Source organism: Dipodomys spectabilis, unplaced genomic scaffold (assembly GCF_019054845.1).
Source record: "Dipodomys spectabilis isolate Male_0828 unplaced genomic scaffold, ASM1905484v1 ptg000145l, whole genome shotgun sequence".
NCBI classification, from domain to species: Eukaryota; Metazoa; Chordata; class Mammalia; order Rodentia; family Heteromyidae; genus Dipodomys; species Dipodomys spectabilis.
In genome coordinates this window covers 14,019,051-14,035,273 of record NW_024870822.1, presented here as the reverse complement: position 1 = coordinate 14,035,273, position 16,223 = coordinate 14,019,051, and the positions used below count along the sequence as shown (strand labels likewise).

General features: G+C 35.7%; 1 protein-coding gene across 1 annotated transcript in view; it reads left to right on the top strand.

Annotated features, from left to right (window-relative positions):
* The window catches only part of Nell1 (neural EGFL like 1), an 837,848-nt gene extending 829,473 nt beyond the window's left edge, over positions 1-8,375 (top strand). The window contains exons 18-20 of the mRNA XM_042691722.1: positions 3,720-3,896; positions 6,019-6,243; positions 7,993-8,375. Of these exons, the coding sequence (XP_042547656.1) occupies positions 3,720-3,896; positions 6,019-6,243; positions 7,993-8,043 (453 nt within the window). The 3' untranslated portion in view covers positions 8,044-8,375. The remainder of the gene's footprint in view (positions 1-3,719; positions 3,897-6,018; positions 6,244-7,992) is intronic.
* The last annotated feature ends 7,848 nt before the right edge of the window (positions 8,376-16,223 follow it).

Genomic DNA, 16,223 nt, shown 5'->3' with positions numbered 1-16,223 from the left:
ACACCTTTCCCATGAAGAGTCAAATAGTAAATACTTTAAGCTCTATAGACCATAAGCCCTCTGTCCCAAATTTTCAACTTTGACATTAGATGTGAAAATAGCCATAGGAAAAATGTGAGTGAATGAAGGGAACCTGTGAGCTAATAAAACTTTATTTACAGAAGCAGGAATGGGTCAAATTTAGACTCACCATCTTCCAATATACATTTTTATTCAACGCACATAAATATTTTTCACTAAGTCCATCTTTAGTTTCAATATGTAATAACTCAGTGGGAGAAAAAAATGACAATATGGGATTAATGTAGCAGTATATTGACTATTAAGTGATGAAATGCTTAATTTATAATATAATACCTATAATTTTACATGGCCTAATAAGAATAAATTCGTTTGTAAATTTTCTAGCAAATATGAATATCAAGCTTTTTAAAGTTCAGAAGCAATTTCAATATTACATCTTTTATTAGTAGTTTATAGCTGAACTTTTATTATAATACTTTTATTATAAAATACATAAAGCATTTAACTTCTGAGGCAGAGGATAGGAAATATATCTTTAGTATGTAACTGAGGATTGTTTTGAACATTGCAACTTGGAATTCTTGCTCTTAGAATAATCCGAAGGTCTATGGCATTGATTCCCCAAGAGTGGATTCCACTTCTTCCCAAAATGTGGTTTCTAAGTGTGTTCTGAGTGTAAAGTCTTTAGTCACATTCCAATGGACTGATTTCCTTGACAGTTACCCTATAATTCAAAGGCAACTTGTACATGAACATGTTCTGAAACACTTAAAAGCTAAAAGGGGCCTATTTGGCACATAATTGATGAAATATAAATTGCTTTATTTTGCATTAATCCTGGAGGTAATCCATTATCTTTATTCATTCTTTTATTAGTATGTGGGATGAAACGACATTCTGATGGGGTCTCATTGGCACAGATATAGCAACCTCTTTTAAAATAATTTCTTTTCTTTTGCTTGATGCTGGTCATAGACTTACCTATGTTGATTTCTGAGGCTTAGCCTTCCTAGAACTAGGGGAATGTATAGTTCCATAGAAAGCTAAGTCAATACAGGTTTCATGTTGTGGCTATCATTACTTTTTATAGCTTCATTTTATTAAAATAAATAATCAAAAATTCTGTATCTGTGATGACCTGAAATGTACAGGACTACAACAGAATCTTAGATTAAAGAAGCAAACAAGACTTTTTGTTGGAAGATACCAAGAGCATGGATTTTCATAGTCTAAGGTAGTTGATTCTCTAATTCAATTCATCTGCTTCACTTCAGAATCTTTCGTGCTTTCTCTCTGTATATATATATATATATATATATATATATGCACACAAAAGTTTCTGTGCCCATATAATCTTTCATATCTTGAGATATTTGGAGTGCTGTAATTTCTTTTCATGCTTTGGAAGACAGCCAATACATGCAACTTAAGAGAAAGCATTTTTTCAAAATAATTATTATGTATGCAGCCAGCATATCTTTCCCATCCTCTGTAAAGAATATAAAGCTTTTAAAGATTTCCCCTTCAGCTCTCAGCACATTTATCTTAGCAAGTTCTATCTGATTCAGCATTGTTTAGATGAAGACCCTGAGGGCTAGTCCATCAAGTTTACAGATGTCACTAAGCTGTGAAGGAGGACAATCTATGGTAGATGGCAGCCACAGAATTTAGAAAACATTGTGTCAGGCAAGAGAGGTAAGATGGATCTAATAAAATAAAATACAACAGCAATACACAATTCATAAGCTAGCTTTCCTAAACAACCAACTCTACATGTTCTGACAGTGCTAAATGAGGGGTTAGTCTTCATTAAGTTTAAGTCAGCATTATGACATAACCAAATAAGCAAAAAAATATTGAAACCAGACTGTTAAAGTGCAGCATTGAAAACAAAAGGCACATGAGTCCTGAGTCATTGTTTTTGTTGACATATTTAGTTCTGTCTAAGCTAAGTCACTTGAGAAATGAACATACAAAAATCTGACCCCCAAATTTCAGGATTAAGTGTGATCAATAAAAAAGAGTATAATGAATAAGGAACACCGGAAGTGTTCCATTTATGAGGAATAATGATGATGAAGATCATGATCTTCATAGAAAATATTAAGAATTGGAGAATTCAATTGTGACCGTGAATGAATGAAAAATGATGGGCCAAACCAAAAGTTGATACAACTCAGTGAATACATAAGAATTTTTTTCTAAAAACTACAGCTTAAAATGTGATAGAAGGTATTGGGAGTGCTATAATTATATAAAAAAAGATGTAATAAGAATCCAGATTTAATAGTAAGTGATTCCAAAGATGGGCACTCTGAATAGCTCATACTGAAGAGTTCTTCATGCCTATAGAGCTTCAAGCATAATATTGATGATTTTATGTACAGTTAATATGGAGATTGGTTGCATGTCCTTTAAAGTACCTCCATTCTTTAGTTTTGTAAATATTCAGAAATAACCACACATGCCAAGTCTATCTTATGTATTCAGCTTCTTTAATGTGTGAGGTGTGAGATTACTGTGAGCAGCCAACATGAAATTAGACAAGGCTGCAAAATGTTCAGTCTTAATGACTAAGTGTTATTGACCTTCAACGCTCTGTAACTGGGAGTCCTCGAGGCCAGTACTCCAGAAATTGTATTGTGCTTGTAATTTGGTGAAGTGCAGCATGGTGGAAAGTAGCACCTGATTACAAACTCTTCTAATAAACAACCCGAAGGCTTTCTTGTTGAAGTAGAAATTGTTTTTTTGGTTTTTTTTTTTTGGTGGGGTTCCGGTTGTGGGGCCTGAACTCTGGGCCTGGGCGCTGTCCCTCAGCTCTTCAGCTCAAGGCTAGCACTCTACCACTTGAGCCATAGTGCCACTTCCAGCTTTTTTCTTTTTGCTTATGTGGTGCTGAGGAATCGAACCCAGGGCCTCAGGCATGCAAGGCACGCGCTCTACCACTGAGCCATCTTCCCAGCCCCTAGAAATTGTTTTTAAACTGTAGGCCTTGGTGATGCTTTAAGGCAGTGTTACTTAACTTGGTTAGTTAAGGTATTTCATGTCTCTGGGCATAAGTTTATTTTTTCTGTGTAAAAAAAGTAAAAATCAAACTGCCTGCTAGTATGGTGACAGAGATAAAATTAGATACATGCATTTGAAAAAGTTAGGAGTTACATCCTTATGAATTAGGAAAATGCACTAGTGGGGTGTGAATTCTTGATCATATAGGCTTTACATTTGGTTAGTGAACGTTCTGAATAACCCTTATTCAGAAATATGTTGAGGTTAACAAAGACTTTTGAAAGCATATATTGAATACAGTAAAAAAAAGAAATACAGAAAAAGCTGTCTCATATACCGAATGATACAGATGCGGTATGTCTACATTAGAAAAATTAAGATATGTCAAATGCTTACTGTGTATGTACAAAATAAAAGAGCACTGTTCTAGTTATTAATAGAGAGATACTAGTAAGAATACTCAGATTTTATGTCTCCATTTGACTTGAGATGCTCCGTTACAAGCTGGGGGGGCAGGAGAGGGCATGCGTGCAGAAGCATGGATCGACATTGTGCGAAGTGGATTGACTAAGATTTGAAGAAATGCTTTCTAGGAGTTTTGTAAAGTATTTTACAAAGTTTGGTTTTCATAGTGCAGCTGTCCTCTCAGCCTGTGTTGATTAAAGGCCCTTCACCTCATTTCTAAACAGGATGGGAAGATATTCTGCCGGCGGACAGCTTGTGATTGCCAGAACCCCAGTGTTGACCTCTTCTGTTGCCCTGAGTGTGACACCAGGGTCACAAGTCAATGTTTAGATCAAAGTGGACACAAGCTCTACCGAAGTGGAGACAATTGGACCCACAGCTGCCAGCAGTGTCGGTGCCTGGTATGTCAGCTTCCTGCACTGCTCCTTTATTCTGAAGGGATTCCCCAGATGCTTGTGGGCTGTAGATCAAAAGTATTTCCAATATTTACAGGAACTTCTGAGGCTGTGGCTAAGAGGCCTATGCTATGCTTGAAGACATTCAGACTGTATTTGGAATACTGTGCAAGACAAAAAAAGGACACATCTGTGGTACAGATTTGGCTGACACAACGTTAATTTCTATGTAGTAAATTTTAGGAAGCCCAAAATAAGAAAAGTCTCCATGGATAGCTAGCTTTGAAAACCTTGATTGGTCCTTTTAATGTCAAAAAAAATTTGTAAAACATGACATTTAAAAGTTTTAATATGAGAGGTAACAAAACATAGTAGAAATACTAGCAATTGAGTGGTATAGAAATGGAATCTTCTCCTAGGTGTCCCTGTGCTAGCTTGTTGAGCTCTATCATTCTATTGATCATTCATTTCCTTTGAACCTATTTCAGATAGCTTTTTGGATGATTGGAAAATGTGGTAGACAAATACTGTACTATACTTGTTACATAGAAGATACTTAGTTCTGTAGAAGGCACTTGACATGGTGGTTACTATTGTGAATATTTCCTAACTTGAAAGTCTGTCTAATATACTAAATGATACAGGCACTGTATTTCCATATTAGAAAAATTAAGATAGGCTTACAGTCAAAGTAAAGACTGTATTAATAGAGAGATATTAGTAAGAATACTCAGATTATAAGAAGTCCAAAATAAAAGCTTAATTTCTGGATTTTACTGGTGTTTCAAACAGTGATTTCTAAGGATGGGAAGACTTTTGAGTATGTTTTATCTGTGAAGAGTCCCCAAGAGCATTAAACCTGAATCAATTTGTTATGGAAAGTCTTAGCTGGGTGCTTAAGATTGCCTCAAATGCATTTTTTCAGTCTATAAGTACTATATGAAAACAAGCAATCAGAGAAATTGTCCTCTAAATTCCCATCAATATTCACATTTAATACCAAGAAAATGCGCAGATAATCTTGAAAACACACACTCTTAATCACTCATAATACTGAGAAGTATAACTCAGATAAATTTAAATCAAAATTATTTTCTCAAACTCTCATCAAAATACAACATACACGATAATGTGCCGACAAGAATCCAATGTATATTCTATGAGATTAGTAAGAGTGAGGGAAGGAAGTAGGTAGGAGAGGAGAAGGGAGTAGGAAGGAAGTGGGTAGGAAAGGGATGGGTGACAATGTTGAAAGGGGTGTCAATTGACCAAGATTCCTTGTATTCACAAACTGCTGTATTAAATGGTAACTCCTTTGTACAACTACTTAAAGATAATTATAATAATTGAAAATGAAAAAAATATTTTTTAAAGGTTTATAAAGCCTATAAGTTGGTTTCCATAGTAGTCTGGAAAGCTGCTATTGTTTTTCAAGAAGCTAGTTACCAGATAGCTAGAATGATTGATTTTAATCTTATCCATGAAGTTTAGTAGAGTTCCAAGTATATCTTCCTTTTGTCTGTCCCTTCAGAGATTTTTTTTTAAAATAAGAGCTATTGAATACTATCCAGAATAATATGGGTCATATTTCATAAATATTTATCTGAGTCTGCCTTGTGTCAGACTCTGGATGATACAGAAGTGAGCAAGATCAACATAGGGTAGATAGTACCTGTAATAGCTGACCACAGTTTTTGTGAGCAGACTATTTTCTTGTGACTCACCGTGTAGTGTAATAACAGTCATTATTACAGAGGAAGAAGATATGTAGGGAAGCAATTTTATAATGCGCAGACCACTAGAACTGCATATGCCAGCAGCAGAGGCACATTAAGCTTCATTTGAACTGTAATACGGAAATTTTACTTGTCACACATAATCACAGGCTGCACTTGACACACAAAAGAGCTGACCTCACTCTTCTTGTGAGCCATCCAAATGAGGTTTAGTAAAAACATTCTTGAGAAAGATGGTTTTCTGCAGTATTACTTCACAGAGGGAATGAATAGTGTCCATAATGTTGATAACTGGGATAACTGGTAACATTTAGTGAGTTGAGCTATGAAAACTACTGTGATCTCTTCCTGCAGAAGAGCAATGATGCGTCATTTTGGCTTTCTCTCCACAGGAAGGGGAGGTAGACTGCTGGCCACTCACTTGCCCCAATCTGAGCTGTGAATACACAGCCATGTTAGAAGGAGAATGTTGTCCCCACTGTGTCAGTGACCCCTGCCTGGCTGATAATATGGTCTATGACATCAGAAAAACTTGCCTGGACAGCAACGGTGTATCGAGACTTAGTGGTGCAGTCTGGACAATGGTTGGATCTCCCTGTACAACCTGTAAATGCAAGGTAATTGGCTCTCCTGGGGATATACAGGCCTTCAACAGTTACCAGAATACATTTGCAGGAGAGTCATTCCTGAAGTTTCTGAATGCTCTGGTTTGGCGGACACACAAAGGAAACACAGGCAGGCATTTACTTCTCACAGGAGGTAAATAAGAATGAACAGACCATAGCTGCACCTTACATAAAGGCAAATTCCAAATGAACATGGAAGTAACATCCCTTTTCTTTAAGCTTCAGAATTTTAAAAATTATGGTGGATTTGAAATAGTTTAACCTGCATGTTAGAGAAAGAATGAGAGACAGACAGAGAAGAGGGAGAAGAAGGAAAGGGAATAGAAAGAGAAAGAGGAAGAGGAGGAAGAGGAGGAGGAGGTGGAGGAGGAGCAGGAGGAGGAGCAGGAGGAGGAGGAGGAGGAAACTTCTAACTTTGTTCATCATGGATATTTTTCTAAGTTTTTCATGATACTGTCAGTAAGTAGTTTGTTATGGTCTTTTACCAACTTGTCTAATACAGGATGTGCAGCCGTTGCTACAATGGTTGTTTAATTATCTGTTCCATAAAACATCTTCATGCATTTTGAAACCACCCCTCCCTTCAATGCTCATGAAGAGTTATGATGAACAAATTTAGAGTTGGGGGAGCAATATTTAGTCAGTGACAAAATATCTTGCAAAATATCTGTTTAAGATTCCAGATTGAGTTTTGTTTAAAAAAATCATTTAGTTGGTTCCATCAAAGTCTGGCTCAACTTCACCCATCAGTGCAGGGTTGATAACTTTCCATTTTATAGAGTTACTATTCTGAAATCTTCTCTCTTTCCTGAAACATATCATGTTAAGATATAATCCTGATAGAAAAATAATTAAGTTACACATTTTTACAACAAAATGTCACAGTTCCATCTAGCCCTTTGCCACAGAAAACTAAATTTCCAGACATGGACAAAGATGCTATTTAATATTTTTATTATCAGATTAGAGACTCATTAAAGAGGTATTTATTTATTATATCCATATATAAAATTGATTTTTTCAAGATTTCCAAGATTTTTTTGTACCGTCTCCTTTCTGATTGTCATATAAGCCATTATATTTATACTTACTACATATACTTTTCTTGACCCTGTCTTTGGATTTGTATAGATTCTTGTGGTACAGGGGTAAGGCACTGTCACTTAGGTGTTTTTTCTGTTTTGTTTTATTCTGTTTTATTTTGTTTGTTCTGTTATATTTTTGTTGTTTTTTGTCTTGTTTTTGTCAAAGTTGATGCTCTACCACTTGGGCTACAGCTTTACTTCTACTTTTTGGTAGTTACTTTGAGATAAAAGTCTTAACTCTCCTGCCAAGGCTGGTTTGGAAACATGATCCTCAGATCTCAGCCTCCTGAATAGCTAGGATTATAGGCCTGAGGCACCTGGATCCCATCAGTGTTGAACTGGCAGGCTGTCCCTTGGTAGAAATTTATGCTTGGAAAGACTCTCACTTAGAATAAATCCAGCAAATAAGTAATGCTAAAACATATATTACTGGAGTGTTAACCTAACCATGGATTGGGTGCAGGCAGGACATGGAATTGCATCACTAGTAACCTCTAACAAGAAGGTCTGTTGTCTTTCTTTCCAAAAAGAGAAATTCCTCTTTCACATTTTTATTTCCAGGATGCATCAGATCCTGTTTAATATGAAGATTTCAGATTGCTTATTGGCTTATGTTCTGGCCCAGTTGGCTAACACTTGTGTTCTTGTTGTCCAGAATGGGAGAGTCTGCTGTTCAGTGGATTTGGAATGTCTTCAAAATAACTGAAGTATTGAAAATGGACTCATCAGAGGAGAAAAAAAATGGACAAAATGACCATCAAACATGAAGAATAGGAGTTGCTTTTTATAACACAATTACCAAAGTCTCCATCCTGAGGAAGGTGTTTGGGGTTGCCTTTGGACATACCACTTTGCTCATCCTTGCTAACCTAGTCTAGGTGACCTACAGTGCAGTGCATTTAAAGTCTATGGTTGTTAAAAGAAGTTTCCCGTGTTGTAAATCATGTTTCCCTTATCAGATCATTTTCGAATACATTTAACTGATCTCATGGTAAATATTGATGTATTTTTTTTGCTTTATTTTGTGTACTAACATAATAGAGAGTCCTCACCATATATTTATTTATTTATTTATCTCAATTTTGGATCCAGTTCTAAAAATAAAGTTGCCTGTTGTGATTTTTGTCTCATTCGCTGAATACTTAGCATGGAAATATCCCTGTGAGATGTTAGTGCTAAGGGGTTGGAGACATGGACTCAGTTGGTAGGCTGCTAGCCAATGAGCAAAAGCATAAGGTCAAAGTTCAAAATCCAGTCTTATACTTAAAAATAAAAGAAGAAAAAAGAGATGTAGTGCTAAAAGTATCACCTTTACATTTGAAATTCCTGAACATACTTAAATTCCCACTTATTCATCTTAAAGGTACTAAAGGTAGTTATGAACTCAAAAGAGGGAAGGACCATAAACAGAAGATATTTTTTAATGGCCAGGTGCTGGTGGCTCATGACTATAATCCTAGCTACTCAGGAAGCTTAGCTCTAAGGATTGCAGTTCAAAACCAATATGTAAAGGAAGGTCCATGAGAATTTTATGTCCAATTACCCTGTCCCCCTCCAAAAAAAAAAAAAAAAGCCAGAAGTGAAGCTATGATTCAATGGTAGAGTGCTAGCCCTGAGCAAAAAAGATTTCAGAGCCAGCACTTAGGCCCTGAGTTCAAGCCCTGGGACCAGCACTAAAAAGTAAAAGAAAGAAAGAAAAGGAAAAAAAAAAACCTCTTCCTTCTTCAAAAAATAAAATAAGTGAAATAAAAACCCAAACATATGTTTTATAAGCATCTATGCTAAGGCCCTTCTTTGCATTGAAAGCAAAATGATCTTTGCATCCATGTGTATAGTACTGAATAACCCACAAAATACTTCAATAGTTAATGTAGTTAATATCATGATATAGATGAATAACATTTACCCTGTATCACATAAATGTGAATCAAGGAGTTTGACCAACCAGGTGTTTTCAGAGCTGATTTATAGCCCATTGTGTCAGATAACCATGGCTCCTGACTCCTGTGCAGTTCTATTTTCCACTGATAGACATTACCTCTTCTGAGATGGTGAGGACACTTTGAAGGAAAGATATTTGTATGCTCAGTAATTGTTTTATAACTGAATTTTCCTACTTGGGCCACCTCCAGATTTTTAAGAGCTGTCAGTTTTTAAGTTCTACAAAATGAATACAAATGTATAACTGACATTTTGTTTGAACTGAGAATTCAACTTTAAGTTATATTTTCAGGCATATATAACATCTTATTCTGAATTAAATTAGGTCATGGATTTCTGGTCACTACCCTAAATCAAAGAGGTAGGTTGAGCATGGCAAAGCCCTAATCCCAATACTTGGGAGACAGAGACAGGATTACAAATTCAATGCCAGATTGGCCTAGATAGTCTAAACTTTATCCCTTCCCTAGTCCTCCTCTCCAAAAGATGTAACTAGTTATTCAACCATGCCAAAAATAATATTTAAATCCTACCTGGTTCGTAACATATAGCTTTGGAGGCAGAGGCAGGAGGGTCACAAGTTTTAGGTTAATCTGGATCATGAAGTAAAACTTTCTCAAAAACAGAGAGAACATAAAAATCATACATGTTAGAATTACCAACTTAAGCTACCAAACTCAAATCACTATTATTTATTGATAGTTAATGGAGATTATAATGTTTTTGTGAAAACGGAATTCAATACATGAACCCAACTTTAAGTGATGAATTATGATAAGGGCCATTCAGATAGATTATTTGACAAAGACTGATAACTATGACAAATTAGAATTCATCTCTTTTATGTTACTTTCTTAAGTAGAACCTTGTGGTGAAGAATTTGAAAAATACTTTAAAAAATATGTATGGAAATTCAATTTAAAGAAATCTCTCAGTGCCAGTGGCTCAAGCCTGTAATCCTAGCTACTCAGGAGATCTGAGGATCGCAGTTCAAGCAAGGCCAGCGCAGGCAGGAAAGTCTATGAAACTTGTATCTCCAATAAACCACCAGAAAGCTGAAAGTAGCACTGTGGCTCAAGAGTAGAGTGCTAGACTTGAGCTGAAGTGCCGAGAACAGCACCCAGGCCCAGAGTTCAAGCCCTACTACCAACATTAAAAATAAAAAAGAATCCCTCAGTTTCTGCTGTAAAAACAAAAGCATCCATGATAAATATTTCTGATTTCATATGTCCGCAATTGTATAAGTACAGAAACATGTCTAGTCCAGCTCCTGCTTGTCTGAATAGAACTAGATGGGTGAATATATTTGCTTATTTTCTAAAGCTGTGGGATAGATTGGAGAGTTGAATAGTCAGATTCCAAGTTAGACATAAAGTCCACAATGTTGCTATCTTGCCAAAAACAAAAGCATGCCAGCTTCCTATAGACAGTAACTGGATAATGATATATATTACAGAGTCAGTTGTACTTTTTTCCCAAGGAATTCAAAAAACTCAATATTTTATTCAAATATTTATATGTGCATACTTTATTATGGTGTCATTAATATCAAAAGTAGTCTTAAAATATCATAATATGCAATATTCTCTTTATCTGAGACATGATGGGGAAAATTTAATGTGGTATAACTAGATGATTAAATATGATTAGTATTCCAGAGCACAATTTAAATTACTGCTAGCCCCAATCAATAATCTATCTAGTTCCTATAAAAATAATAGATGACATTACTAATTAGAATTTATTTATGCAGTCAAGTACTAATGGCTCATGCCTATCATCATAGCTACTCAGGAGGCTGAGATCTGAGGATTGCAGTTCTAAACTGGGCAGGAAAGGTGGTGAGATTCTCCAACAAACTACTTAGAGAATGCTAGAAATAGCACTGAGGCTCAAGTGGTAGAGCACTCGTATTGAGCAAAAGAAGCTCAGGGATAGCCCCCAGGCCTTGAGTTCAAGCCCCCAAATCCACACACAAAAAAAATAAAAAGAAATTTTTCCAGGAGAAATGAAATGTGATTTTAGTCTTACCCACTCAGGAACTTGAGGCAAAGCTCATGAGTTCAAGACCAACCTGTACAACACAGCAAGACCCCATGTTAAAAACAATTATTGACTATGATACACACACACACACACACACACACACACACACACACACACACACACACACACACACACACACACAGAGTGTTTTGCTAAGTTCTACGGAGAATATAAAAAGGTGAATACAGCATAGCCTTGTATTAAATGTCACTGAAGAGCACTAGCCTTGAATACAGGAGGCCTTTGTGTTCAAACCCCAGTAGAAGAAAAATAACAACCAAACAATAGAAACAAAAATGTAGTAAATCTCCCAATATGCTGTGTTTATCTACTGTGCTACAATTTACAATGTAAAATATGTATTTATTTAATGAGCCAAAGCAATATGTGACAAATCTTATTTCCTTAGAGAGCACACCATTGTCTGCCTGCACTACCATGGTTGTAATACTGCTGACATACACATTGTATGAAACAATAAAAATACATAAGCCATTCTGGCCCTCCTCCCATAATTACTCCTGTGATTTAGGGGAGTACACTATGAAGAGAGATGAAAGTTCTATGTATTAACTAGACACATATCAATCAAACACAAAGTTTGTTGCATTCGTTTCCTCTTGTTTGTGTATGAATATGTATATATATAATTTCATATGAATTGTATATGAATAGGTATAATATTTATTGCAATCTACAATTCATCTATTTATATCTATTTAAGTCTATTTAATTTATCTCTCTACACACAAGCACACACACATTTAGATTTTGCAGCCTTCTCTCTGAGCTTCACAGATCTGCTCATGTCATTGTTGGGCATTTTTAATATTCCTTTTCATAATCACAATAATATTGGTATTCATATTTGATAGTTATATGATTAAATATGTGTCTTGCATATAATAGATTCCCAGTTAAGTCTTTTAAATAATTCACATTTTTGTTACATAAAAAATTTTAGTCTATTTTAGACAACACACCCCAGGGGATTTCAAATGCTCTTAAGTCATATGACCTATTTACAAAGCAGACTTTATGCACTAATTCACTAACCCAATATAAAAATCGTATAAAAGCAAAATTTTTCTGATTGGAACAGGCGTAGGTCACTTGAAACTACTTCACATCACTCACAACTCATAGCTTTCATAAGAGAACAAGTTAACACTGGTCCCAGGGCACATCCTCTCACTTGGCTTACTTGTTCCTGACACTGTACCATTTACTTTTCATTGATTAATTGGAGATGGAGTGCCCTGCACTTTTCTGCCTGGGCTGACATCAAATTGTGATCCTTCAGATTTCATCCTCCTGATTAGCTAGGATTACAGGCATGAGCTTCTGGTTCCAGTTCACTTTTACTTCTATAAATGAAATAGTGATACTCACTAGACATTATGTTAGAAATGAACTTTACATCTTGGGAAGAGGGGAATGTGGCGGGGACAGAAGAAAATGGGAGAAGGGGCAACACTACTCAGAAGAAATGTTCTCATTACCTTACTTAAGTAACAGTAACCCCTTTGTCCATCAGGTTTATGATAAAGTTTTTAAAAATGTCCATCATATTTATAATAAAGTTTAACAAATAATAATCAGGCAAAAATAAAAAATAAAACAATCTGGGAAACTGACATTCAAAGTGCTTAAGACACTTGTCCAGTGCTCACAGCTAATTATTCGAACTAGAATTACGATCTAACCCAGGCTGGTTTAAACCTGTACAATCCTGCCAGGGATTCCAAACTTGCTTCCACATTTCCATTTCAACAGAGTTTTTCCTACTACTTCTAACTGGGTGATGATCAGGAATGTTATGTGGTAGTTTTTATTGTCTCTGAGTTCCACAGCTCGCTTGACTGTGACACTGTTTCATGAAAATTCAGATAATGGTTCAGTGAAAGATTTAGATTGCAAGAGCAGACAACACATCTGAACTCACAATAGCAATGAGCTATTTTTTTCAACATCCCGATCTCACACTTTACAGGAAGCAACTGAAGGGACATAAAATAGATCACAAAAGCAATTGCTCCTTTGGATTTAAACAGCACAAGCATACTCAGACACAACACCTCAGAATACAATGAAATCTCACACCGAAACGCAGTCTTAACGTGTATAGTCTATTTTCTCAATTTATTGTTCAATCACCATTCATTCTTTCATTCAGTGGAAGTGTGGCAGGTTCTCAAAGAGATGAGTAGACAAACTTGGTCTCCGTGTTGATGGCATTTGTAGTCTCATGTATAAAAGAGAGAAACCAGCAATAGTTATTGTATTAGTAAAAGGAAGAACAAAATGCAAAGTGATAACTGGTGTGGAACTGGAGAACCCACTTTAGAAAAGGTGAGGTGATCAGAATATTTTACGTGGGACTGGGCATGATAGGTACTATGAATCTCAGAATGAGGAAAACCCACATGTGCACAGACTTGTGGAAATATCTTTCCAAGCAAAGGAAAGAAAAGATGAAAGAACTTCAGGGTGGAAAGAGGCTAGGTGGATTGAAGGTGTGTAGAGTTGAGAGCCAGTAAGAAAAGAGGAAAACGCCAAGGTAACAAATAATGAATTCACATTGGATGAAAATGCATCACAGGATTAGACTGGAGTCAGCAGGTGTAGGTTCTTGTCCTGAGATCAATAGAATTAGTTTTTGTTTACATAGTCTCATCCACTTATGCATATATACATTTTACTTGTCAATTCATATTTAATTAAAATTAAATGAAAAACAAAATATCTAAAAATATAAAACTCATGTTTATATTATCTACAGTATGTATGCTTGTATACTATATAAACATAAACTGTAGACACTATACATATATATGTATATACATATACACATAGTAGATTTATACTATACATATATAGTATAAATGTATATGTATACATATTATATATGTATATATATATATACACTAAGAATAAACAACATTATCTTTTCCATAAGTTCTTGAAAATTGACATTCAGGTAATTTCCAAGCACTGAAATGGAAAGAGAACATTCCCAGAAATAATTTCAAGGGACATATAAATGAGTGGACCTTGCCAGCTCCAGTGGCCCATGCCTATAATCCTAGCTACATAGGAGGCTGAGATCTGTGATCACCATTAAAAGTAGGAAACTCTTATCTCCAACCTGTTAAACTCTTATCTCCAATTAACCACCAAACTGGTGGAAGTGGAGCTGTGGCTCCAATGGTAAAGCTTGAGCATTAAAGCTCAAAGACAGTGCCTAGAACCTGAGTTCAAGCCTCAGGAGTGTTGTGAGTGCCCGTGTACACACACACACACACACACACACACACACACACACACACACACACAAACACATGCACACATACACACAAACGGACCTAATAGTTATCTTACATTATTACTCTCATTTAATTTGTCAGCTGTACTACACTGGAATTATAGTCAGCTCTCTGGTTTATAACAGTTTTGTCCACTTACAGGGACAAAAGATACCTAAAAAGACAGAAATCTTGATTCATTTTTAACACAATCACAACAATCATTAGTCTCCTAACAATGCTGAAGTACAGTAGGCAAATAACCAAGTTAAATGAGAAATATATAAAATACAAATCTTTGGGTAGAATTTGTGTATATTATTAAAAAGATGTTTGCCTAACTTGAAGAAACATAATAAGCATGTTAATTTTATTTAAAATATCACAACTAACCTGAGATCTACAGGAAAATGGAAGGCATTTTGAAGAAACCTTGGAGGTGTGCATATGCAGCCTGAGATCTGCATGCAAATGGTGACATATAGTGTTCCATGCACTATTTCATGTATGAGAGTTACAAGAGTATTAAGCAGGCTTTAAAAAGCAAATGTTACAAGGGACAGTGTATTTAATGTCACCTCTAGTGTACATTGGAAGTAATGATGAGATCTGTAATGACATAGCTCATACTTCAAAGGTCACAGTTGATTGGGGCAGAATATTGCCAGGTAAGAATGTGGGCACAGTAAACCCCACTTTTTCTCTTTTTTAAGAGGCCATCAATTTGGATTTTAATGTGTGATAGGTATTAGGCATTTTAAATATTGACTTCAGACCACACAAAATATGTATGTCTACGGATACAGCCCAGAGGATCAACTTTAAAGACATATTACTTGGAGCCACAAGCAACCCTCTAGATTATCTAATACTCTTTCAAATTTATTAATGAGTCAACTAATTGCTGTTCTACGGACTCTGACTAGAGATAGCCTTTTATTTATCAGTCATTTAAATCATACAGCATTTATTTGCACCTAAGACCCAGAATTTCCATAGTGTGTAGTGTGTTGTCATTCATATGATGATGCAAAGTGTGAGTGTTAGTATGTTTACTGAATAGTTTAGTCCTACTGGAATGAGAGCACTCATTTCCTCACTGGACCATCAACCTCCTTCCTATTAAAATGCTTCAGCAGTCAACATAAATATCGTCATTTCTGAAACAAATGGTGTGTTTGGAGGCAGTGCTCACTCAGAAGTTTTAAGACTGAACTGCTCATTGCCCAGGCAATAAATACAAATTAATTCACATTGGGATACTGATGATGATTAAATTTTATAGTTCCTTAGTGGAAGAGCAAGATAGTTAGACTCACGATCATTCCTAATCCAATCTCACTCTGATTCATAACCAGATATATGACAAGTAAAGCATAGCAGGCCAGGGAAGCTCCTGAACAATGAGATAACAGAAATTACAGGACCTGCTGCCATTGGAATGTCTGTCATCTGCAGGGCTGATGAAAGGGAACAGATTTTTATCAATAAAAATGGCATTTTGGTAACTTCAGTCCCTGTGAGAAAGGACTGCTTGTCAGTTTGTTATTCAGCAAATAAGAAAATGCTGACAATTAATGATGCACACCTAAAA